The 26,738-nt window shown below is 41.8% G+C and overlaps 2 protein-coding genes across 2 annotated transcripts; both read right to left on the bottom strand.

Moving 5' to 3' along the window:
• Window positions 1–2,488: 2,488 nt before the first annotated feature.
• Window positions 2,489–4,904, bottom strand: LOC139660540 (E3 ubiquitin ligase TRAF3IP2-like). The gene is made up of 7 exons (XM_071538719.1): window positions 4,804–4,904; window positions 4,455–4,666; window positions 4,010–4,098; window positions 3,848–3,916; window positions 2,992–3,096; window positions 2,819–2,893; window positions 2,489–2,659 (listed from the first exon to the last, which is right to left on the bottom strand). The coding sequence occupies exons 2-7, from the start codon at window positions 4,642–4,644 to the stop codon at window positions 2,489–2,491; spliced, it is 699 nt and encodes a 232-aa protein (XP_071394820.1). The 5' UTR covers window positions 4,645–4,666; window positions 4,804–4,904.
• Window positions 4,905–8,596: 3,692 nt separating this feature from the next.
• fyna (FYN proto-oncogene, Src family tyrosine kinase a) lies at window positions 8,597–26,738 on the bottom strand. The gene is made up of 12 exons (XM_071538629.1): window positions 26,599–26,738; window positions 19,442–19,698; window positions 17,671–17,767; window positions 16,740–16,838; window positions 16,348–16,451; window positions 15,769–15,918; window positions 15,400–15,564; window positions 13,933–14,112; window positions 13,342–13,418; window positions 12,741–12,894; window positions 11,472–11,603; window positions 8,597–8,910 (listed from the first exon to the last, which is right to left on the bottom strand). Exons 2-12 carry the CDS (start codon window positions 19,686–19,688, stop codon window positions 8,702–8,704), a joined length of 1,614 nt encoding a protein of 537 aa, XP_071394730.1. The 5' UTR covers window positions 19,689–19,698; window positions 26,599–26,738; the 3' UTR covers window positions 8,597–8,701.

Below are 26,738 nucleotides of genomic sequence, written 5' to 3'. Positions count from 1 at the left end.
AAGGTGATCCAAACACACATGCACATGATTCCTATTTATTTAGTGCAGTGGAAAATGCTGGTCATGGCATTTAGTGACGTCCTTGCCATCATCAGCTAACAGAGTATTAGTGTTGCAGTTGCAGTGTACTTTACAAGTGGGACCCTGCGCCAAGGTGTTAGAGACACCTTCACACTGTGAATGAACTCGGAGCATGCCTGTCTCATGACTCACTTCCTCAAAAACAAATGTTGGATGATAGAAAAACAGTAAACTCTCTTATCATTCAACTGAATTATAGAAAACCGACAGGTGGTGTCACTGTTTTACCACAATATGTGTCGTGACTGAGAGAAAATTGATTCAAACACTTGCACATTACATGGAAACAGTTCATTCAAGACCTAGGACTTCTTCAAACAAATTATTTAGTTATAAAATACCAGTTCTTTGAGCATTTTGCATAAGATGAAGAAGGAGACTTGATTTAAACGGTATGAAAAGTTGTTGAAACCCCATGGTCAGCCCCAGCAGCAGACATGTCACAGGAGAGGAACACTAATGCTCTGGCTACATGATATCCTGTATTTATAGCAACCAACTTTCACCACATTTTCCTAAGAGGGGGTACCCTATACAAACAGTGCCATCTATTTATTACATAATCTTGTAGGTGCTGCATAGTTGTTATGGAAATGTGCGCTGCAGAAAACAAATTTAACTGTTGTTAATTACACAGGTGTAAAAGCCCTACCTTCAGTCATGGTGTCATGAAGACTACTTCAGGTATAATCCTTTGAATTGGGGGCAAAGCCTCCACATACAGAGCTGACTGTAGGGAATAAGCACAGCCTTTGTAAATCCAATCAGCATACACTTGTCAGTGAAATTGTGACCCAGTCAATAAATTATTCCAATTCCACTCAGCGATCACGGCGAATTGTCCCGTTTCCTGACCCATATAATCCACAGGTTGAACTTCTCCAAGAAAATAAAGAAATTGGAAAACAAAATAAAAATTGTGGCTTCACAGGTGGTGGGGAATTTGGAGCTGCCGGTGTGGCAGCATTGCAGAGGGGGGTCTGGGGATGGTAGGGCAGCGGAGAGCAAAACAGGGGAAGAGAGAGCCAAGCTAAGCATAGGGCTGGGTACAGACAGCAGATCCCACCCAGTGTTGCTGGTGCCTCACATGGGTATAGGTCAGAGCAGAGCACAGGGAGGCTTCAAGGTAACTTTATCCCCCAGAAGGTCCGGGTTATTCTTAGCTGGAGTTCTGCACACCAGCCGCTCTGTCAGGCCTTTTTTGGCGGTTGAGGGTGGGTGTGTTAGATCAGTTAGCCGAATGGGGAACCCCTACTGGTGGGACGGTGCAAGGATTGGAAAAAAGAATTGGAACATACAGTAACAGGGAAAAGGCAACACAGTCTCACAGTGAAACTTGTAGTACAACGTTCCTCCACTCTTATGTCCTCAGAAATTTACTGCTTCTTCTCCCCACTGTTGGACATGATCACAAGTGATAATATTGATGGTTGCAAATTATTTCATTTTGTCCTTTTTGAGGTTTTGACATCATATCACTCACCACTCTTTAACAGAATCTCAGATGTGTTGTAGTCTTCGGTTTCATGTAGCAGTTTCAAAATAAACATGTTTCTAAAATTATTAATAACTTCACCAATGAGCCAAGCCAGCACTTGCCATCTGTGAAAAAAGGCGTTTAGTGTTTGCCTTAAAACACTGCCCTCTTGTGCTCTGCTTTGTACCCTACAACTGTTTGGTCTACTATATTAGTAGCTATACTGTATATACTGTAGTGTTTTATGACAGTTTGCTCATAGAGGAACATCCAAACCTAAATTAAATGACTGTACAATTTAAAATGTATTTTTATCCTTAGAAAAGTGTGTGAATCCCCACTTGGATTGTGTAATATTAAAAACAGTCAGGGTTCAATGAGTCACTAGGAGCTGAATGGTAAAGCAGCACTGAGCAGCGTGACAGAAACTAACCTGTTTCAGAGAAATAATGTGTTGTATGTCGTCTCAGTTATGTTTCCTGGTTACATGACCAGGGGGTCAACAACAGGTTTAACAGGATATACAGTTCTGCTCATATTACTGGAAGAATATGGTGTAAAGCAGTGCCTTAAAGTAGAGTAGGAAGTAAATTGGTAAAAATATATAGTCAAATTTTTCCTTGAATGTGTATTATTTGAGCGCAGCCTTTTATTTAAAAACACTGTTCATATGGAATGTATTGGTACACAGAGATAAAAACTGTTTATTGAAACATCATAAAAACTACAGTATATGTGAGTTTTTGATAGAACAACTCATGTAGAACACAGCTTTGTACATCAGCTGTTGACTCAGGCTGGATTTATTCAGAGATATCAGAAATACACCTTAGAAACACAAGCACAAGTAGCACAGCGCTCATACACAAAAAACACACACACACACACACACACACACACACACACACACACACACACACCCCTGTGTGTTCACAGTGTAGCTGCAGCGTTTGGGGCGACGGGCCTGATGATGAGGGTGAGCTCCATGGGTACAGGAGGCGGGGCGTACCTCTCCTCCCGCAGCAGCCGCAGTAACAAATCCTCAGTGTCCTGCGGCCAGCGGTAAACATGTGTGTTCTGAAGCCAACCTGGCACGTGCCTCTGTAAGGAGTGTGTGTACAGATATATTTATGTGACAGAGAAGGTGTAAGAGGGGGAAAAAGAGAGAAAAGAAAGGGAATAATTGAGTAACAGCAAAACTTGGGTGTGGGGGTAGCAAAAAAAAAAATATTTTCAGTTACTGAGCAAACATTCTCTCACCTGGGTTGCATCAAGGAAGAGAACGGGTACAAATCTGAAATTCAAGCTGCCTTGTTGAATGAATTCATTCTGCATCTGGAAAAAGCAGATTTATAAGAAGTAACTCTAAAGCAATTCTTCTCAGAGTTATGTCTCATAAAACAAAATTAACATTCATAAGTTAACATTCTCACCATGGAGTAAATATATTTGGTATGCAGACCACGTCTGTCCACTCCAGATCCTTCAATGTCCGCCTTGTACTTGGGACTGATGGCGATGATAATCAGGACAGATTGCTGCATAAAAAAACACATCATCACTCTGCATTGACAATTACACATTCACTGTCTAAAAAGACTGTGGAATAAAAGAAACGTGTTAGAAACCATTCAAGTATACTGGGACATTGTAGACAAAAAAGAAAAAAAAGTCTGAGGCACTCTCTCTTGGAAAACGTTAAAAGCCTTTAACAGCTAATGCATAATGTCAAAGATAAAAAAGCACTGTGTTGTGTCTCACAAATGCTTTTTGACTTTTTCAAAGAGAGAACGCACTGGACTTTTTTTTGTTTAATTTTTCCTTCTTTCATCTACAATGCTCATATACTCCAACTTCCAATGAGCACCTCTCTAAGACATCTGAAGCCCAGGCAGCATTTCTGTTCTGTGCTACATTTGGTTTTCATTATTACTGTATCCGGCAATTATTAGTCTTCTAATGGGATATTCAATCACCTGTTAATGTATAATATCACATTTTGTCTGATTTTGAGAACCACTGTGCAGATAGGGCTGTATTTTAATAGGCTACATTTCCCCACTAAAAACCTTATTTCTAATAAGTTATATATGACTCTAAATAGTTAACTCTATAAACTTTATGTTCTGTTCTCATCCTATTCTCTGCTGCTGTGATGATCCAACTCATTAAAGTTTCAAGTCTGATCTAATTTGTATAAGACTTTCAAAACAGCCTTAGAAAGCACTTCACAGACAATAATACAATAAGATAAGCAAGTAAACTGTGTTCTATACTTTGCCCACTTACATCTTTTAGGTAGCTGTCCATCCAGTTGTTGATGTCCATGCGTCTAATGGGATTATCAAATATGTCAATCTGTGATATTCAGACGGGCCACAGCTGTTAGTGAACGGTAAAGCTGATTCAGGGAAAACAAATTCTTATCTCTTATAAGATTTAATAACTTACAGCTGGTCGAAAACCTTGCTTTGTAAGAAACTCCACAAAGGGGACCATCTCCGAGGCTGTATCCGCAGAGTAGGTGACAAAAATGTTTCCTGAGAGGATAGTAAACAGTGTGAACCCAATGACACCGACTTTCCCTCTTTTCCACGCCAGGCAAGGCCATTACATTACATTTGTACACTAGTTCCAAAGAGTGCATCCTTTTTTGTCTATGTTACCAATCCCCTAAACAAGCCTGGCACATTTAGACAAGTGTCATTAACTAACCATCCAGCCTTAGAGCAGTTGCAAGTTATTAGTAATTTTCTTACTCTTCGGATAATGCTTGCATGTGCACCAGACAGAGCTACCAACCAGACACACAGATTTTAGGGCCAGTCCTCTCCTCACATATTGGGTAAAGTGGGGCAAACAGTAGTCCTGTAAAGGAAAGCAGAAGGCGACTCACGACACTCATCAGGCAGACTGATGGTCCTCCTCTTCTCATGTGGGTCTGAGGCAGCTGCTGCTGCTGCTGGACTCATCAGTCCTGGCTCTCTCAGGTTCATCACGCTGACCTGTGACACGCCCTTCACAGGAGGAACGGAAAACTGCGGCACGTTAACTGAGAAACCTCCTTGGGGAACACTGTCACCCATGAAGTTACCATGAGGATGGAGCCTGAAGTGACAATGTTGAAAAATGTGAAAGAACATGAACAAAGCCTCTTCAGTTGAATCATATGTAGCTGAAACGTTGACATGAAAGACATTTTCATTCCTCTCATTCCACCCCAAAGTGTTTTTTTTTTTTTATACCAGTTCTGGAGGTCAGACCAGGCTCGTCTGTCCTGGCAGGAAGTGGGGTAGTGCCATGGGTGAGGTGTGTATCCACTGACTGGATGAATGCCGTACACACAGTCTTTGAATTGTCCTTCTCCTGCAGAGTGGTAATACCTGGCATCCATAGTTTCATGATAGTCTGTAGATACAGTTTAAAAATAGCTTTGTGTAATCACATGATAGTAAGCAGGTGGTCTGTGCTGTGAGTTATGCAGCTTTGATAACATAAAACACAGCATAAAACAGTCATAAAAAACAATGAAAAAATACAATAGCCTCTAATGGCAGCATTTTCTCTCTGTTTCTCTATCTCTGTTTCTTTCATTGAAATACACAGTATACTCAAACACAAAGGAAAAAAAAATCCTTACTGTACGGGTGCAAGTGGGGTGCAGTGGGAGTGTAGTGTTGCCACTCGACTTCAGATCTCAGTGGTAAGGGCGGCTCCAGTTCCTCCAGATCGCTCTGAAGCTGAGCTTGGTGTTCATTCTTTCCCCTGAATATGAAAGATCAAATCAAAACTAAATCAGATATGGCAGAAAGTCATTGCCTTTGAAATCAGATTTAAAAAACCTGCATTGACATCACTGATTGTGGTGTGACCAGATGTGCAACATGCGTGAAAGTTTCAACCCAAGGAGAGCAGTGCAACAATGTTTTGTCCTATGTGTGTTTTTTTGTGTTAATTTGGGCTTTAAGAGATAGATTGTGTTTGTACATATTTTTCAAGTGAAGTTAATCTTGCATTGTCCTGCATTCCTTCTTTCGTTTCTTTGTTGGATTTCTTAACACCGACGTAAGAAGCCTGGTTTTCCTCACTCATTTACCTAGCTGTGTCTGTCCTTGCGGGCTCTGTGGGCCCGCACAGGTTTGGGCCACAATTCCAACAACTGCAGGCTCCTCTCAGGTCCAGCTGACTGGTCTGTGCAGCAGCAGGCGGGCAGCAGCCGTCAGGGGGTTGACGATGATGATGGAGATGCGTCCCGGCTTGAGTCTCTCCTCGCTCTGCTGGCTCTCTGTGCTGCGTCAGCTCTAAAGGCTGCGCAAGACGAGCTGACTGGCTCCACAGCTCCGGCCCTCTGAAAACCTGTCCGCCACTATATGTGCCTTGATAGAAATAATCTGCATCCCTGCGACAGCTTGGTACTACCTTATCATCACACGGATTAGCTTGTAATATTTTATTTACTGTGATGCCAGGGCTCAAAAGTGGGATACCATTTCCTGAAGGCTTATTTATATTGCAAAGTGCTTTCAATTCTGGTGCTATTTCAGATTCCTCCATTTTAACCAGGTTACTTCAGCATGGCCAGAAGCTATCAAGTAAGAGAAAAGCAGAAAAATTAAATTGTCAGATATTAACCAATTAAGGCAAAAACAAACATCAAACTCTGTGGAACTTGACAGTATAAAAAAAATGCATATATATGAATTTTAACTAAAACATTTCAGTGTCGCCTATAGACAGTTTCCTTCATACGTAAGTTTCTTAAATTGTTTTAGACTTATTTTACACATGAGCCATCAAAGCCATTTAAATGATTTCAGATATAGAATAGATAATTCAGAGTGATTTCCTATTATTAGGTATTGATTAGGCACTAATCAATTTGACATTACCTCATGAAAACATGATGCTTTTAGAAAAAGAAAAGAAAAGAAAAGTAAAATGTGCACTGTACATACAGGACCAAATGAACACAAGAGCAATAAAAGCCTACCTGTTCCTTGTTGGATTCTTCACACTCCTGTGGGTGCAGAGGCTTGTAGCATAGTTTGTGGTACAACCTGCTGTATGCAAATTCTACTTCAACAGCATCCAATCAGAGACAAGAGTGCAGTCCGGCAGGTTTTGTTGTGCAGAAACATCAGTCGGAGCAGTTTCTGATAGTAAGGTAATACTCCACAATGGACTGACTTCATGGCTTAACAATGAATCATAGGTTATTATACACTAAAGCACAAATTTAAATAGTTTTCACTCCACTTTGTCAGTTGCTTGGTACTGGTATGCATAGTGAGTCTCACTCTTATTTACACAGCAGATACCTGTGAAGTGATTTGCATATATCCGCGGTTCAGTCATGCTGTCTTCTTCATGTCATGTTCAGCCTTGGGGGACAACCACAGAGACTCAAATCACTCTTAATGACAGCAGTGCCCTTTTGGCTGCTTATATTTATATAATGAATGATTGATTTCTTCTGTCAATCCATTTTTTGTTTGCTGGTGTTGGAAAAAGGAAGTCTCTAGCACTGCATGTTCTCTGAAAGAAAAATCAGGGAATATTTGAATGGGTTTTTTTCATTGGTTGAAACTGGTCAGCTTACAGGATCATGATGATGGCAAGATTGTTTATTTCAAAACCAGTTGTGTACAAGTAACAGACAGAGACAATAAATAATGTGGAGACCAAAAACATTTCCTGTATATCTACTAAATGAGGGTAAACAAAGTGATACAAAATCTGAGGATCCTTTGCTCACTTTCCTCCCCCTCAAAAAGTAACATAAATACACGTAAAGAAATGGCGTATTGTCCTGGAATGCACCATCTCACATACTCAGTACTTCAGGATGTGTTGTCCTGAGCTGCAGGTTTCCCCCCGGCAAAGGACATACAAGAATGGCAGACATGTGGAGCAAATAAATACCATGAAATAAACATGTCTGGTCTCATAAACAACATGTTATTTCCATATACACATTATGGCGGGACAAATACAGGTACGCATCCTTCATTCCAGTCATGAAAATGGCAGTTTGTTTGTTTGGCCTTTAGAAGCAAAAAGACAATCTGTATGTTGAAAGCATAATTCTTACACAGCCTGCTGCCATACAATAATGCAACATACATTTTTAAAATATCATCATTATAATAAGCAGTCAGCCTAACAATGGTTGCTGTTAGTGGGGGGGGGTCAGCCCCCGTTACAACCGCAAGAAGCCATAATGAACTAAAAGTTACTTTAAGCTGATTCAAAAATCATTGGCTGAAGCACAAATACAATGGATGCACTTAATATCAGTGCAGATGCCGTACACGTTGGGTGGAAGAGTCCATGATGCAATAGGCGTTTAGTTAGTGTATAGAAAGCATGAAGGCATTCCCTTACGTTATAAGAATATTACTAAACATAAAAAGGCAAGAACGGGTGCTATAGTACATCTAGGTTCCTTGAGAAGAGGATAGCAATATCATTATATTAACCTCGTAAAAAAGGTCAGTGGACTCCCAGAGAAATGTCTGAGATGTTCCGGTCCACAATGTCTAACTATTACCGGTCCTATACGATTATGTCACGATTTTTGTTACCAACTGTGAGCCTCACACGTTTTTCTACAAGCCATAATTCTGGAATAACCTTTGACCTCGGATTAAAAAAAATCCACACGTTTCCAAAATATCAAAAGTAATATAAAATGAAAACGAAAACCAAAAAAATAAAAAGGGATAAGTAAACAAGCAATTTATATTTACACTACATACAAGTTGACACGACAGGATTCGTCTCTTTCATCCGCAGCAGTCATTTTTCGATTCTTCAGTCATCACAGCCCCCCCCGCCCCCCTCCCTCCCCCCCCTCCCCCGTCCCAGACACAGAGACATCCTTTGCTTTCACTCTCAGTGAAGTGCATCGAGATGTGAAGTCGTTCCACACCTCGAAGCACCAGGAGAGAACTGGAAGTGTGAGAGTGATAGAGTGAGTTGGTCATAGCGTTGCCGTCCCTGTGTGCGTGAAGCAGGGAAGTCAGAAGTCAAGTCGATGAGTCAATTCGATCGTCTCGCCACGTGGGATGACAAGACAACTTGGCGGTGGCGTCTGGCTCCCTCTGGTGGCCGGAGTGTGTGAATAACATGAGGTGACGGAGCTCAGAGATTATCCCCTGGCTGGTACTGAGGCTCGGTGGCAGTGAAGTAGTCCTCCAAAAAGGCCTGCAGGTACTCGAAGGTGGGCCTCTCCTCCGGGTCTTTCTTCCAGCACTGGACCATGAGCTCGTGCAGGGAGGTGGGGCAGTCCTGGGGACACGGCATCCTGTAGCCCCGCTCCACCTGCTCCAGCACCTCCCGGTTGTTCATACCTGGAGAGAGGAACATGGGGGTAATGAGCCAAAACAGCAGAATAATTACATTTACTCCCATTACTGTAATTGAGTAGCTTCAGTCAGTAATTTTACTTTTACTTAAAGACCCCTTGAAATGGCATCTTTACTTCCTTGATTTGATGCATTTGGGGCAGGACATAATGCAGTGAGGGATCATTAAAAAAATCTAAACCAATGGAATATGACTCAGGCAGAGAAGGGCAATTTTATTTGACAGGAGGGGGGGGTGCGGAGGAGCGGGATTGTTCAAAAATCGGATAGTTTTATTGGTTAGAAATGTATATTTATGCCTACTAGTGCAGCATGAGTTCACCATGAAAGATACTCTGTTTTCCAGGAAGTAAACATAATAAAAGAGTTCATTTCATTTAACTACGTTTTTACTGAAGTAATGTACCTCACTACATTTTAAATCACATCCATTACAGAGGATACATTTTGTAGATTCTCCATAAGCATCAGAAACTGAACAATCGTAAATTGACAAATTGTGGAGCTGTTCACAGTGAACAGTCAGTCAGCAAAGAAGAGAGACAGAAGAGTAATCTGGGTTTATTTTGTTTGTGCCCTTTATTTTCTATTTTCCAAATTTTCCAATTAAAAGAATAAATTTTGAACTCTGTCCAGATGGAAAGTATCACATCTAACAAAATACACTTTCTTAAAAAATAACTCAGTGACTTTTACTCCACTCTACTTTTATTTCAGTAGATTTTTACACCTGTACTTTTACTTCTATTAACAATACTTCTGGTTGAGTAGGACATTCTAGCACTCTTTCCACCACTGCTCCCTGTCTCCCACTGTGTGCTGAAAACTCATCTTTTCAATAAACTACCTCACATCTCCGTCTCCCTGCTGAATCTTTTCCCCTCTCCGCTACTTGCTCTAATTCCTCTCAAAAAAAAAAAAAAAAAAAAAATCCCTTCAATCTCTTTCATGAGCTCCTGTATTTCTTCCCTTTTCCTGAAACCTCTCTCCTACAAGATCTTTCTGCAGTCGCAGGAATATTGCCAGGGAACGTCTTACTATTAGCTGCTTGTGATTTTGTTTATCTAGGAATTTGAGCTTATTCTGCTGTTATTGTAAGTCACTCTGGATAAAAGCGGCAGTTAAATGCCTGAACTGTAAATGTAATATAAAAGTAATGTGGATGGCAGACAAAGGAGCGCAGGGACATTTCATAAGTTCACAGAAACAGAAACATGATCATCTGGAAACATTTCTCTGCATAATGTATACTAATGTACATTGTATTTTTTTTTAGTTTTCATTAAATCTCTACACAAGGGTAAAAAGCCATGGTTACAGTGTCAGTAGAATTAATCAAAATGAAAAACGTTGCCGCACACTCATAGCTCCAATGCAACAAATGTTATTGTCCAAAACCAACGTTTCAACAGGCAAGCTGCCTTCATCAGGGCAATCTAATAGAATATACATGTTCCCCGGCTGGTTTTATAGGGCACAACACAGGTGTGTGTAATCAATAATGTCACATGACCACTAAATAGGTTACTAGATTCTAGAAATGGCAAACATAGAAAGGCCATGCGCAAATTCTAGAGAAAAGACAAAGAGGCCAACTAGAAGTACAAATACAAAATAGCAGTATTCAATAGAAATACAAAGTATACAATAGAATACAGAATACAAATTCAAGTTACATCCAAACACCCTCAATCTGACAAGAAAATACCCATTAACATGTCCAACCAATGGGGTTATTTATATGATTACATGCCCTTACGGCAAAGTGTATGTTGGGAAAACAAAACAGGCATTGAAAGTACATATAGCTGAGCATCGCAGCACTATCAGACGTAAGAATGTTCCCCATCCTCTGTCTGCACATTTTACTGAGGCTAATCGCCCCAGAGACCTTTTCTCCTCTCTGCCTCAATGTAGAATTTGATCTCTGCCCTCTCCTGTAATTGCGAGTTACATTAGATCGGTTGTTTATGTGCCTTTGTCTGTAATGTGATCTTGTCTGTGAAACCAAGTGATACTGCTATACTGTCGGTCGATACTGTTCTATTGGATTTGTGGATATAACTTGAATTTTTATTGTGTGTTCTGTTGTATACTTTGTATTTCTACCGCTATTCTGTAATTGTACTTCTAGATGGCCTCTTTGTATTTTCTCTAGGATCTGGGCATGGCCCTTCTATGTTTGCCATTTCTAGAATCTAGCAACCTATTTTACGGTTATGTGACATTATTGATTACATACACCTGTGCTGTGCCCTATAAAACTGGCCAGGTAACATGTATATTCTAGTAGATTACCCTGAAGAAGACAGCTTGCCTGTCAAAACATTGGTTTTGGAAAATCAAATTTGTCGCATCGGAGCTGCAGCGACATTTTTCATTTTGATTAATTCTGCTCCTGTCAGCCAGCACCTCACCAATACTGGTGTGCTTTTACACAATGTCAGTAGACATTAAGACACACACACACAGTTCAGTCATCAAACTGGGGCAATCAAATGAAAGTGAGAAGTGCTTATATAAAATACAGAGCTAAACCCTCTCACCTGGATAGGGCACTCTGCCCTTGGTCACCAGCTCTGTCAGCAGGATGCCAAACGACCAGACGTCTGACTTGATGGTGAATTTCCCATAGAGAGCAGCTTCAGGAGCGGTCCACTTGATGGGAAACTTTGCACCTGAAAACAAATTCAGAAATGTGATTTTACATTTCCACATGTTTCACAAATTGCTGAAACTTGCGGGGTTAAGTAGGCAGCTGCAGGTTTAAAATGCTTTACTTGACTTCCCTGCTGCAATTCCAACAAAAGTGCAGACAGAAATAAAGTAATAGCCTCTTTAGGGAAACCCAAGGAGTAAAGTAGGTCACTCTCCGCTGTATTGTATTTTTTCCCTACATCTGTGATTTCATCAGCGCACAGACATGAGGAAATGATAACATCCCACCGGGGAAAAAAGGAACAATTCCATTATCTCTCCTCTCCCTCGCAGTTTGGGCTCGGCCCAGGGTGAACAAGTAAACATTTAAAACACTAACAAATGAGCGGCTGTTACATGTTGACAGAATGACAAAGAGTCTGGAAATCCTCCTGGTAAACTTCAAGTCTGCCAGCTCTCCAACTCGGGGGAGAAAGAGGTTGAAGCTGACCAGGATACAGCTGCATTATGACTGACAGACAGGGAAAACCTGCCTCACCCCTTTCCTTCCAACTAGATACATAATGATAGAGTGCTTTATGTACTATATACAATATACATATATGTTCAGCAATATGTGTAGTCTACTGTGTTAAATCCAGTCCTGTACAAAATGTGATGCCTGCTGCCTTTCGTGCCATGTGCAACCGCATGTACTTATGTCAACATGTGAGTTCATTAGGTTTTTCCACCAATGTCACCAAGACAAATTCCTGTTCATTTAGTGTAGTTTAAAATGATTCTGAAAAAACAAGTTTAAGTGTGTCTCTGTGTGTGTGTGTGTGTGTGCACAATATGATCTGTCTTGGAATGCCACTGGACACCCCACCAACTTTTTCCTCTGACGATGACATTTTTTAGAAGAGGCTGTGGTTGTGGGAGGGAATCTTTATTTTAACTTTCATCCAACTATGGCTGACAACAAAACTGTAGCACCACTAATAGTCAGATATCAGACATACATATATAACAATTACACAACTGTCACAGGAAAATCTCTATACAAACACACAAGCTGTCAGTAACTCCCCCGTTAACAAGCGCCCAGCCACACTAAATTTCCACATTGGATCTTTACCAGTAAAGTAAAAGTGCCGTCTCTTAAAACTGACTGGTACCTTGTCTTGCTGTGTATTCATTGTCCTCTATGAGCCGGGCCAGACCAAAGTCAGCGATCTTACACACCAGGCTGTCTCCGACCAGGATGTTGGCAGAGCGCAGGTCTCTGTGGATGTAGTTCATCCTCTCGATATACGCCATGCCCGCCGCCACCTGGGAAATGGAATTGGTTTTTCAGTGCTCATCATATTACTCAATGGTTTCTAGGTGATTAAAGCTGCTCTAGGCAAGATCTTTATGTAAAAATACAGCCATCTTATCAGCCTAAATCACAAAGTGAGTCTCATCCCCACCAACTGAGACCCCATAGTTTACTGACGGTGCGTTACAGTGAAGTTAAACTGTAAACAGTTACCTCTCGCTGCCAGATGGAGCCGCCAAAGTGAGAAGTTGCCTAGTGCAGCTTTAAATTCAATGGCATAACAAGATTGGAAACGGCTATAAATTTGCATCACTGAGGTCAAATAAATAAGTCGGCAACAGTTGAAAATGACTGAAGTGAATTATGCTCTTACAAAATATATCTCTTTCAAGGTGTGTTAGTGAGGAACATAGATTCACAGTGTACAGCATCATTATTTATCAGCTTCAACAGTGTACCTGAGCTGCCATGTCCACTAGATTTGGCAGCTTGAGACCTCGCCCCTCTCCGTCCTTCAGGAAGTCAAGCAAACTCCCTAAAAAAAAGATAGGGGGACAAAAAAAATTAGTTGGGATCTACTGCATCACACAGTCAAACATTATCAGCTGCTAGTCCTCAACTCAGATCTGGATGAAAACTGAAAACAGTTGTTGCAACAGTTTAGCTGCAACATGTTGCAGCTAAAATGACATCAATTCTGGGACTCCTGCCACACACATTACACTAAGCTTGTCTTTTATTTGTTTGCTGTGGTAACTGAACAACTCAATGTTTTTGAGCAAGATGACCTCTGTCACAACTGCAGTTAGCAAGCGGGTGTGTATCACTGTGTAATTGTGGAATTTGGATACGGGAGACATGGGAATGAGCACCATACTGTAAATTAGGATGCAAAATACAGCGCATATACTGCATTTGCATCCATGTCCATGTCCACAGCTGTACTGTCCATAGATGCATAAATTATGTACGTACTGCGTGGGTTTGTGTGCATGCAGGTATGTAATATTCATAGTGTGTTTTCAAGTGTCAGTTTGAGCGCGTGCTACCTTTGCTCATGTACTCGGTGACGATGTAGATGGGCTCCTCTGACACCACGGCGTACAGCTGGACTAGCTTGTCGTGTCGAAGCTTCTTCATGATCTGGGCCTCCTCCAGGAACGACTCGGGCGACATGGTGCCCGGCTTCAGAGTCTTCACTGCCACCTTGGTGGTGCCGTTCCACGTGCCTGACGACAAGACAGGAGGGGAACATTTTTGGAGAGTCAGCCAGGAGGAGGGGAAGTCTGGCACAGCTGCATGTTCCAAAGACAGAAAACTAAGATATTCAAGACATTCAATGTGACGGCAAGTCTGACAAAATGATTGCTGGCATTAAATTAAATGAAAGTAAAACTGTTTATTGAATACTACTGAAGTTATAAGTTATCTTGAGCCTGTCTGTCTATCTTAGAGGATGTAATCATCTGCGTTACTTTAAATATGGAGCAATGAACATTTTCTCCAAATTGAATATATATGCTTAAGTCCAAGATGATGTGTAACAGGCCGTGGCAGACAAGCAAGTTTCAAACTGACTGTACAAATACAGACTGGAGGCCCTCAACTCAAAAACCATAGAGACATACATAGTGCGTTGCAAAAGGCTCAAAATATTGGAAAAAACTGGAAGAATAGCCAACACTGGAAGAACAAAATGAGCTGTGTGTTCATTTAGCAGTCACAACAAGTATATTTTGGCTATGCTTATTTTCAAGAGTACTGGCTATTCTAGCAGTTAAACTGACTTTAAATTTAATCAAATCCATCCTAACCAATATTACAGTCAGAGTCTGATTACCTATATACACAACATTGCTCAAGGGAAATAAAGGAAATAAATTTCCATTGATTTCTGTCTGCAGACAGCATCTACTGTCTGTCGAATAATACTGGACAAGTTTTATGGACATGGACTTAGACTAAAAAGTTGTTTTCAATTAAAATCTCCAGAAGAATCCACTCTAGGATTAGACTTAATCCATGTTTGTGGAACCGGCCCCTAATATGTTCAGATGGCAGCAGATCAGGCACACATGGGGCATTTAACTGTCCAATGTGGGATAAATTATGTTCTATTGAACTGAAGTGAACTAAGATACTATGCCTGAACTGTGTTAAGATAAGCTGTGTCACAAAAACATAATTAGACATAAGAAACATGTTCCATAATTGATAGATGCATACTACAAGTTTTGACAGGTCTAAAAGCCCTTCCAAGTTCTGGATCCAATCAGAAACCGCAGAAATCTCCAAAATCCTGATCTGGTCAACATAGACATTGGTTTATGCAGATTTACCCAATAAAACCTTTTTAAATCAGGGACATAATGTCTACATTTAATTCTGAAATTGTTCTTAATAGCCTATTAAAACAAGCACTTCTTTCTTGGGGTCATGCTGAATGATCCCTGTTTTGCAAAATTGCTCACAACTGTCCATTTTTGAGTCGGTGCCAAATAGCCGCAGATACTCACCCATCCAGACTTCTCCAAACTGTCCGTTGCCGAGACGCTTGATGAGCTGCAGCGACTCCCGCGGGATCTCCCACACGTCTTTGGTTTTGACGGACAGGTCAGCCAGACGAGGCATGCCTTTGTGGCACGGGACTATCAGCCGGCAGCACAGTCCTGCAGCTCTAGCTGGATTGATACGGTTTGAATTTAAAATTGTATTAGAATAGTATGAAATTATTTGAATTCTCTATAATCTATCACCCCTTTGTGCTTAAGATACTTCAGCCGAAACAATCTGACCATTTTAGGAGAAGAAAAACAAGATATAGAATTTCATCCTAGCCAGTAAGTTACTGTATTTTTCCCCCCAGTTTCCCCACAGAGTCTCACCAGAGTAGTGCTGCACGAGCTGCTGGAGCGTCTCAAACTGAGCCCTGGTGGTGATGTAGTAGCCTCCGCTGTCCAGCTTGCGAATCTTATAGTGTTTGACATGATCTCCCTTGATGTCGTCCCAGTCCTGGATGGAAAGGGAGAAGGCTCCTGCAGCAGAGACGAGGAGACGCATTTGATACAAAAGAAAACGGGCAGATTCAAGAACTCTGGTAACACTTTACTTGACATGGTGCTCATAAGGGATTATAAGACATCACAAGAACATTATAAGCACATTGTGAGTGCATGATAATTGTTTTAATGAGAGTAGTAAAAGATTTAGGGGGATGAATATGGGGCAATTGCATAATTAATGACATTAAATTCAATGCAATTTTCTGATGATTCTCTGACGATTATATTGCAAGAAAGGTTTATCTATGCTTCTAATGGGCTTGTAATCTGCTTGCAATGCCACAATGCACTTCAAGTGAAGTGTTACCGAATTTTTATTTATTCACAAACAGATTAGTCTGTTTGCTGCTGCTTAAAAGCAATCACCCTGTCAGGATGTTGGATGCTACTTCATCAAAGTACCTTTGGTTGTTTCACTCTCACGGATGAGGAAAGTGCCTCTGGGGTTGCCGTTGGAGAGGAGCTGCCTCTCTGCGTCCTTTCGGCCTAGTTTACCAAAATACCAGCTGCAGGGAGGGAAAGGAATAATCAAACTATGCTGTTGAAATTTTGGTTCAAATGTTTTTTCTTTTATGCTCATGTGCTATTATGCCACATTTTACAACAGACGGCATGATGAGCTCTGAAATATTTATGATGTGCTCATCGCTGAGGGAGATAGTTTGTTGCAGTGGCTCTGAGACTGGGGACTTGCCTGTGTGTGTGTGTGTGTGTATGTGTGTGTGTGTGTGTGTGTGTGAGTGTGTGAGTGCAAGTGAGTGTGAATGTGTGCTCATATAAAAACTTTTACTCACTCCTCAGCTTGGATAGAGTCCACTGGAGCTACGTAATTGCTGGGAATGTAACCAGTTCCACCCGTAGTGAGAGAACGAGCCTCCCACCAGTCTCCCTCACTGACAGAGAGAGAGAGAGAGAGAGAGAGAGAGAGAGAGAGAGAGAGAGAGAGAGAGAGAGAGAGAGAGAGAGAGAGAGAGAGAGAGAGAGAGAGAGCAGAGAGAGAGAGAGGATAGAAGGAAGGTGGAATAATCAACATTTACACATTATTCAGACAGGCATAAATAAACATTCAGATTTACTGGATACACAAATCCATTGGGTGTCCAGTCCCTGAGAGTTGCCTAGAGGGAACTAGTCACAAAAAGTTCCAACATTTTATGCAGTCTATTTCCTATGCATGGGCTCCCAATGCTTCAGTGAATAATCTCTTTAAAATGCATAGATTGGGTGGCATACTAGTATAGCAAGAGAGGAAGGATAGTAATTGGCAAGGCGGATGAGAAACCCGATGGAATGAGGATTTAAATTAGGCTTCACCATTGAACAGGCTGTGGTCTGGGTTTAGGCATGATCTAGCTGTGTCAGGATGACTTGAAAATAAGCAATACATGATCCAAGGAACATGCTTGTGTTGTGTCAAAGCAGAGCAGTCCCATCACTATTTCCATAACAACTAAACACAAGAGGTCAGGTATTTCTACAGCGCTAAATTTAAGCAGTCAATCATTATTACGGAAAACTATCACCGAAAAATGACAGATCTGTCAGACTTGATAAGTACAACAACCTTCATAAGCCTTGGCTGATGTTTCACAGATTGGGTCTACAAGCGTTGGACCCGCTCCCTTTTCCCTCTGCCTGCCTCAACATTCATGAAAGATGAAAAACAGAGGGCCAAAAACAGGACCGCCACCCTTCATGCTGTCATGTAGATGCTTTCGCGCTTACGTGTTGTTGAGGATCTGGAACTTCTCCCCCTTTCTGAAGCTGAGGTCATCCTCGGTCCTGGCTTCATAGTCGTACAGAGCCACAAACAGGGTCACACCTGCAGGAGGCAATTTACATGTGGTGGATATAGCGCTGGTAGCAAAACGTCAGAGGTGAAGTGTATGGATAAAGTATCATGGTGTGTTTTTGATTGTGGTTTTGTTGTTGGGTTTGACTGTCGAACATATGGGCTACCTATTTTCCTTTATTTACATACAGAAAACAGGAGGACTTTAGACTATTCTTTATTAGAGAGAGAGCATCCTCTAAGAAAGGTGAGCAAACAGTTAATGCTGCCAACTGTCTAGATTCTGGAGGCTAGTCAAATTTATCTGAATTTATCGGCCCGGGAGTCTCCGTATCTCTTAAAAGGCCTGAAACTGGTAAAAATTATTTCATTTTCTGATTTGATCTGAGTCATCCCTGGACAGTCATAGCTCCAGTGGCTCAACAAAGCCCTGCATATTTCCCTCCATGTGTTCTCGACCACACCTAAAGTCCAGCAAAACGCGCCACCGTCTCAGAAGCAAACATGCCGGAGTGTTGAAAGAGGTCAGACAAGGTTTCAGCTCTAGCTCTTTTTCCAGTTGACTTTTCTTTGAGTGTTTTCTTACTGTAATCTCCTCGTTGCAATCTCAGATATGAATGTTGCTTAGCGCTGCCCTCCCGGAGTAATTTCTTATTCATAAAAGCTGATGCTGCTGACTCCACAGTACACATGCAGTTCATGTACAGTATCTGTGCTGAGGATCTACCTTCAGAAAAGGCCCACAGTAGCTGACATCAAAGCTAGAGATGCTGTTAATTTATGCATTGCATGTATGTATCTTTGAGATCGGAGTGAGAAACTAAAAAATATTTCTCTACTTTAGCACTATTCAGCACAATCTCTCTGGTCGTCAGATGCGCCGGTTGCCGAGAACCAGCTATAATTTAGGTCACACTGTTTTCCATTAACTTGCGGCCGATGGACATTCATCTTGTCTAGCAAGATGAATTTATTGCAGCACCGCAACATTGTCACACACAAGATAAGAAACACACACTCATTTTTAGGAAGAAAGGAATAAAGGAAGAAAGAAATGATAAAAACAAGAGATCAGGTGAACATGCCAACCTTGAGTTAATTTGAGATCATCCAACTGGCAACTAGTTACTAGGGTTGGACCGATATATTTGTTTGGAGATATACTGAACCAATATTGGCCTTTTATTAAGTACTGGAAAATGGCCATTCAGTGTCGTCCATTGCTGATCTGACAGAAGTTCCTCATTGATCATCGCTACAGAAAAACAGTCTGTCATTTCATTTTCCAGTCATGTTTTTTGTAAATTAACTCCTTTATTTAATGGCAGGAGTTTCCCCTACCACTGAATAAGTGGAGTGGGTCACCCTGCCTTAAGTAGCTGCTAACCCACCTAAAAAAAAGTTGAACTGTATGGGTTTCAATGGAGAGTTTTGGTGTCCCATGATGGCCTAAATGCTGTTTCAGAGGCTTTTCCAAGCTGTCAACAATAAACTTCTTGGGTAAAAGTGTTTGCCATGAAAAAGATAAAATTTAAAGATCTTGAATATCGGCACAAAATATTGGCTATCAGCGACATAAGTCTAAAAATACTTGTATCGGCATCAGCCTTCAAAAACCCATATTGGTTGAGCTCTTGTCTTGCACTTGCACATCTCACACACATCCACAGACAGTGAATTCACTCTACAGTTTAACACTCTCACCTGTTCCTCCCCGGGACCGGAGCGTCCCGGACTGCGAGGACGTGTGGACCCCTCCGAACACCGTCACCCCCTGTGTGGCCGCGCCGTGGAAGTTGTTGTAGTTGGGGATCGCGGCGACCCCGAAGCTGGGGTAGTGCTGCGGCGTGGGGTCGGCCCCATAGCGGTACCCCGAGTTCTGCGTGAGGCTGGTCTCCCGGTCATCAGTGAGTTTTGCTGCTTCTTTATCCTTACATTGGACACAGCCCATTCTCTACTTTCTGTGGGGGAGAGAGAGAGAGAGAGAGAGAGAGAGAGAGAGAGAGAGAGAAAGAAAGAAAGAGAGAGAGAGAGAGAGGGAGGGACTGGAATTAGTAGGTAGGTAAAATAATAGCTTAAAAGCCAATCCCACTGGGGAAATTATGATTCAATATTCCATTATTGCAGAGCTTCCACAGAGAGTTATGGTGAGCCTTCTGAAAATACTTTCAATTAGGATGAAATAAAACATGATACTTTAAACTCCATTACTAATTACACAGAGGAGTGCGATGTGACTAGAGGATGTAAGCTGCAGTGTTTGGCTAATTCGATTATATTGTTGTAAACTGTGATATTTGGTATCCTGATGCATGTTGATGTGAGGTATTCCACGCTGGGAATATCCTCCAGCATACCTTGCCATAAAACAGCCTAACAGCGCTACTTATTATGGTTTATTTTTCCGTCTTATGGCACTACCGCACTTGTGAAAGGAATTTACACACAACAGCCGCGTTTACGAGTTGGCATGCACTTTATTTTTGTTTGTTTTTTACGAGGAGCCACACACCCATCTATAGATTCACAACACAGAGCCTAAATTAAAATGCACAGAGAGGCCGTTAACAAACAAACCACTCCCTGGCTTTACGCTGGATCTCATGAGGGGGACTAAGGGAGCATTTGGCCCTCTGTAAAGCTAAACTCGTTTCTATAATGGCTGAGGCAATCTGCTTTGCCAATTAAAAGAGCCTTACCATCTTTAAAGACCCAGTTAAACTAATGCACATTCCAGCTCTCTGTTTCCCCCTTAAGCCCTGGAAGCCCCGTGCGGCCCGGGAAAAAACACGGCCAGGAAGAGACCGCTGACAGCACTGTTGACGTTCAGCAGCCAACTCACTTCTGAGATGGGTAATTGAAAACACGCTTGTTTACAGCCGCGGTGGCCGAGGCGAGGATGGAGACTAGAGGTGCCGCTGAGGGCGAGCGCTCGGCGTCTCAGCAGGACGGACCCAGCGGGAAGCCGCCGGCCCGCTCCTGACCCCCGTCAAAGACCGAGCGAGAGACCCACGGGGCCGGCTGGAGTAGGGCGGGTTGCGCAGACGCTGACGCATTCGTGTCAGGGGAGTTTAACATAACCAGAGGAATGATCATGCTGCGAGGAATGTGTTTGGCAGTGATACAGAGGAAAAAAAAGGAGGGCAGGATCATTGAAAGTGACCAATACATCAGCAGCAGCACAGATATAAAGAAGATTTAGAAACAGAAAACAGCCTGCACTTACTTTCTGAACCCTGAGTCTCATTACATCTGATCCTCTTCATACTTGTTTTCTCGATATTCCTTATACAGTTCTAATTCAGGATCATATTTTTGATATACTGTATCAGGAAGCTTCCCATTGTTTCCCCCCCTAAATTAATTCTATTCCAGGATGACACTGAAGCTCGGTGGTTAGAGGGAAAGCTATACAGTATACGACTAAATTCCTTCAGGCCTGCACTCTGTTTTACATTTACTAGCAAAGGAACCCAAACGCCTACTCAGAAAAAAGTGCAAACAGATGTGTCACTTGCTGCATACTGCGGGTGCTGCAACAGGGTACAAGCAACTTATATAGTATGAAGATTAAACGCTTGCATCGGTATTTTCCACACTTGAAAGGCACATAATATCCCACAGAAACAGAGGATGAAATGATCTTTTCAGAGAGCACAGAAATGCTCCGGCCGACACAAGTCATTTGTTCGTGTCCATTTGCTATTGTCAGTTACGGCTGAGAACAACACCGAATTAAACAGAAAAGTCCATAATGTTTTCTAATGGCTTCATTTGTGGAGTGAAAATGAAACAAAAAAACACACTTATCGCCATGACAATATATTTAGATTGATGATTAACCAAATCTACAAAACATCTGCTTTGCGTTTTTGTTAGCCTGTCATGATCTTACCTATGTTGACTTGTATGTATTTGGCTGTCTCCGCTGTCAACAGACTGGCACATGATAAAAAAACTATTAACACAGTGATGTATAGATGACAAGGAGTGATCACTAGCAAGTCAGCTGCTTCCCACAAATAGCAGGGGGGCTTGTGGATATCTATAGTTTAAAATACAGACCTATCAAATCAACAGCTCACCTACTGTACACTGTACTTTCAGTGATTCCAGATCTTTATTTGCTCCGCATTGCTTAACTAACAGAACAGCGGAGCCACTGCAGAGAGAAGGAGATTATTTTGATTCATTACTGCCAATAAAACCCCATAAAATACCCAGAAGAAGAAATGAGCCCAGCGGTAGCCTAACAGTATAAGCCTAGCCCAGCGCTTAGACCACATATGAGATAAAAGACTGCAGCTTCTCTGGTAATCCTAAAGACAGCAAATAATCTTCCTTGTCATTTATATTTACATCTCCCATCTTCTTCCCATCTTCAACACATGTTCAGAATGAAGTGTATGTGCACAAGTCTCTCCCGAAGCTGCAGTAGAAATAATAGAGCCAAGACTCTTGACGATTATATCATCAAGCGACACTCTCTGGAGCTGTTGACAATGCACAGCAGACCGACTTAACACTGTAACAGTATCCAGGGTGATTTTTATGGGAACATTTTCTGGGTTCGAAACTGGTGGCATCAGTGTAAAAGCCCATTTGCATGCAAGAGTTAAAAAAATAATATATGAGTCCACAAAGTCAGCCTCTTGCTCATAGTGTTGGCCACATATTAGCATTTTAGTTTTGTCTGAGAGAACCAAACTGATCATCATGATGACAGGAACAACATAGGTGGATTCTGTTTTATGGTGGATTTCCCCTTTAACTGTCGCTCTGGAAATTGCGCTGCATCCATTCCTAGAGGGAGCAGAGTAAATGAGAGGAGATCTCACATCATCATGCTGCCTGTGGGGATTATGAAAATCTTTCTGCTCTAAAGCAAAAAGGCCAGGGACTACCACAGCTTTGAAATATCTGAAGCCGTTTTGCTGCACAGAATCTAGGGCATCTAGTATTGTTTATAGGTAGCCTTTGTGGTATTGTTGTGTTGGCTTAATAAACATTTGCATATGAATTGTGTCTGTGCGTACTTGGTATTGTGACTGAAGTTGTTGAATGAGCACCGCAGAAATCAGCCATTTTCGGACATCAACATACACATTACAAATTTTGCTAAATTTTGCTCTACGGCATTCAACAGCAACAAGCAAATCCATCAGCCATTCACAACAATGCAATGAGAGGGAGTTTCTCCAGCGTTCAACACTACATACACTACCAGTCAAAAGTTTGGACACACACATTTTAATTTATTTTTCACATTTCAGAATAATAGTAAAGACATCAAAACTGAAATAACACAAATGGAATTATGCACCAAAAAAGTATTATCTTATAAGCCCTTTGGCTTGATGGAAAGGCGAAGGCTTTGGAAAGAAATTCATACATAGGCATCAACTTCACTATTTATATTTGTCTAAGAAACAAATTTCAAGCATCTAAGCATAAGCCTTTAGATCAAAATGGCTTTAAGATAAAGAAAAATATAGTACATTCAATCAGGTGTGTTCAAACTTTTGACTGGTAGTGTACATCGCTTTTAGAATCACTCGACAAGCTATTCTGTTATTCAGTTACACACATGAACCAAAACTAAGGACCATCTCAAAACATAAAGACAAAAACCTACAACTTCATGACCTTAGGTGGGTTTTCTCCCTGCTTCCCCTCATGACAGACACACAGACAGACAGAGACAGACATGTCGGCCTGCTCGGTGCCCGACCCGAGGCACAACATTCCCCCCCCCCCAAAAAAACATGATGGCATCAGAGCTGCGGGGCTCTTCCCCTCCGTGGCACAGCCTGGGTATCGCATGACCACCTCGGCCTGCAAAAACACTCATCACGCTATTTTCAGACCCAAATGAGCAGCTTGCCTCCGAGAGGACCGTGCTGGCGTGATAAAGAAGGTCCAATGGGGACACGGTTGTAGCTACGTAATGTGTTGTAACAGTTAATAGCACAAGGCAGAGAGAGAGGGAGAGAGAGACAGAGAGAGAGTGGGAGGACTTGACTTATAAACACAGGCAGGCAGACAAGCTTCGTTATCAAGAGGTAGACATAAATGTCATATTAAAACTGCTGATCAGCTCAGATGTCTGAATTCTTACTCTGACGTCTGGCCAGTTCTGTTGAACAGTATTTGTCAACGCTGCTGCAAGATTCCTTCACATCAGGAAGTGAAGAATGAGAGGGACGGAGCCATGGTGCCAATACTACTTGAACATAAAGTAATTGGACAGGTTTAGCACTACATCAGTCACAAGGCCTGGGCTCAACTGCAAATTAATTTCACGAAATGAAGGGCTTTATTTTGATGCTGTGAGGGCACATGCCTCAATCATCCATAATGACACACAGTGCTGGGAGCCATGATGAGATATTCTCTCCCCTCTGTAGTATAGTCAGGAGATCAATATACTAAATTAAATGGACAAACATGTCAGGGTCACGCATTGTAACTGATGGATTAAATAGCAGTCAGTCAGTCGAGCCTGTAAAACAGATATGTGTCCTGTGCTTCTGTACATCTGATACACAAATAAAAAGCTGAATGTGCTGGAGAATCTAGAGCGCTTGAGTTAATAAATTGCAATGTTTATGACAGTGCTACAACAATAAAAAAGGCGCTATTTCATAAGTAACACACTGACCTGTTCTCCATTTCTCTGTTATGTGTTAGTAAGCTTTATGTAAAAAACAAAAACGTAAAAAAGTGGCTTTGAGCCCTTGAAATGTGATTTAGGAACTGTGCTCAATTTGCCACGACATCTAGGAATGCCTTCACTATTTAACCCTGATGAACTTCAAATCTCTCCTGAATATAATCGCTTTGCAATTCAACGCAGCCTTCAACAACGCGGCCCTTTATAAATTGAAGTGTGGGGTCCCTTTGCACTCGGTTCACTGACACGGCACAAACCAAGGTCAAGCCTCCCACTCCCCTCCCACTGAAGCTGCACTCGCAATGAGCTTATTCAACTCCAAGATACAACTCGCCATACATTTATCAAAGAATTGGCCGAGAAAGGGGTCGTTTTGAGCCGTTTGCCATTTAAATGCATGAAGCCCAGAAGTATGCTGACTGGTTTCAGTACAGCACTGACACACAAACTCTTCCTTATGGGTACCATTCTCTGGATAGTTACAATATTTGCTTGTCTTGGACAACTGAGTTCATTCAGTGTATCAACAACACGACAATGGACACACATTCACTGGGCCACAAGATTATCTACACAATGAAACGCAGTGTTGGGCTTTCAAAGCATTCTTCATCTACTGAATGAAAAGAGGTAGTTAGACAACCCACCGTTGAGCCTCATATGCAAACGTGGGTTTAGGCCTAACTGTGTTATGGTGTCACAGTGTTCACAGTCGAGTATGTTGAGTCATGTTGTTAAATCACTGAGCCCATTGTAAATCAGTAAGTCCATTCTGTAAGACTTGTAACTGGGAGACAAACACTTTCAAAAGCATTTCAGAACAACGTGAACTAACTTTTTCTCTTTCCAGGAAGTAGAGCAGCTCCTCACTGATTCTGCATGTCGCTCTGCACTGGGGTTTTAAAAACGGTTCTTTCCAGATCTGCTGCCAGTGGAGGGCAATGGTCAAAGTAAGAATCCACTGGAAATTATGATGTGGTGGGCCTGCAGCACTGGAGGTTGGAAGGTTTGTGGTATAACTAAATAACGCTTGGGTTGATGGAAAGTGCAAACAGAGACACGGGCTATACATGCTGGATAAGTGCTCAGGTTCTGCGGCAGTATCTCCCTGTGTGATATCTGCTGATTGATGCTTGATATCTTTCAAAAATATCAATTCAGATTAAAAACCAAAAAGAAGGGAACTCTGTATGTAAATGAATACAGTTTGCTTTAACCAGAATGTTGATGAGAGTATACAATAATCAACTGGCTCCTGACTGAACCAAATATTTCATTGCACTGAGCACATATATTTCATGGTAACCTCGTCCTGAATTCAGAAGTATGTGCCAATATCTGTGATAAGTAGCTTTAACTGTATGGGCCTAGAGGGCCTGAGGGGAAATGCACACGGTTCATGAAACATAATATGCAATGAACTCAATCCCTTTCATTCAAACTTGATACATATCACGCACGCCAAATGTGCAGTCATTCATATACCAAGGGCAGACTGAGCACCAGGAGCCTCAGGATGCTAAGTGGTACATTTGCAAACCAACAAACAACTCCAATGTTGTTTCTACAGCTCAGCCGTCACACTGCCCTATATATAAAGTAGCCTAACTCGTGGAAGATGGATAAAACTCAGGCTAATGCCCGGCTACAGCAAATAATATATCATTCACAGTGATTTTCACACAAGATGGATGGCTGCACCTCCAGACACATTAGATAACCCGATTAGTACAGCTTTAATTAGATAATTAACAGCGCGGCAATGCAATTAGGGCCAAAGCATCTCACAGTTATTTTGAGCAAATCAATAGCAGGCTGTTTGTAGGCCATCGTAGCGTTTATGTTTGTGCATAGCCTCAGTGGCAAGCTATTCTGCAGCGCATCCATCCCTGCTGCTGCAACACAAGAGCCTCCTCTCCAGAATCACAGCGTTGCAAAACATCATCCACAATTACGAGTCCGTTACTAGTCTTTTCCAGTCAGCGCTACTCGGCCGGCCAAGGGCCAAGTTGTCCCTCAAATAGATAAACCTACATCCACAGCATTTTAAAGTGAATACTGGCTTGAACGTTGCGCCCCACAAACTGTTATTTATCTGCTTTCCCGAGATGAATTCATCTCGCAGTCTACAGCGCAAGGGACGAGGCGGGTGCACCAATTGAAATTCAACAGAGAAAAACGTGCTTACCGCAGATAAATCAGACTAATCCATCGGGGTTTCCAGGAGGACTATCGGGGGAAATTCGTCGATATTTTTTCTACTCTCTGTTAGTGTTTTTTGGCATTGAGAAAATAACAGCGGCATACCCGTCCCTGCCGATTCAGAAG

The sequence above is a fragment of the Centroberyx affinis genome, unplaced genomic scaffold (assembly GCF_046629955.1).
Source record: "Centroberyx affinis isolate AG114_WGS23_722 - 3 ecotype Tasmania unplaced genomic scaffold, CSIRO-AGI_Caff_v1 ptg000198l_1, whole genome shotgun sequence".
NCBI classification, from domain to species: domain Eukaryota; kingdom Metazoa; phylum Chordata; class Actinopteri; order Beryciformes; family Berycidae; genus Centroberyx; species Centroberyx affinis.
Note: the sequence above shows the minus strand (reverse complement) of the source record. Positions and strands in the feature narration are given on the sequence as shown.

Coding starts and splice junctions, on each gene's coding strand:
- LOC139660540 (XM_071538719.1), bottom strand. CDS start 4,644: ATGGGTGACAGTGTTCCCCAAGGAGGTTTCTCAGTTAACGTGCCGCAG. Junction 4,099..4,454: donor CAGTCTGCCTGATGAGTGTC/GTGAGTCGCCTT, acceptor CTATCCTCTCAG/GAAACATTTTTGTCACCTAC. Junction 2,660..2,818: donor TCTTCCTTGATGCAACCCAG/GTGAGAGAATGT, acceptor CACTCCTTACAG/AGGCACGTGCCAGGTTGGCT.
- fyna (XM_071538629.1), bottom strand. CDS start 19,688: ATGGGCTGTGTCCAATGTAAGGATAAAGAAGCAGCAAAACTCACTGAT. Junction 15,565..15,768: donor GCTCGTGCAGCACTACTCTG/GTGAGACTCTGT, acceptor GTATCAATCCAG/CTAGAGCTGCAGGACTGTGC. Junction 13,419..13,932: donor CACCGAGTACATGAGCAAAG/GTAGCACGCGCT, acceptor TCTTTTTTTTAG/GGAGTTTGCTTGACTTCCTG.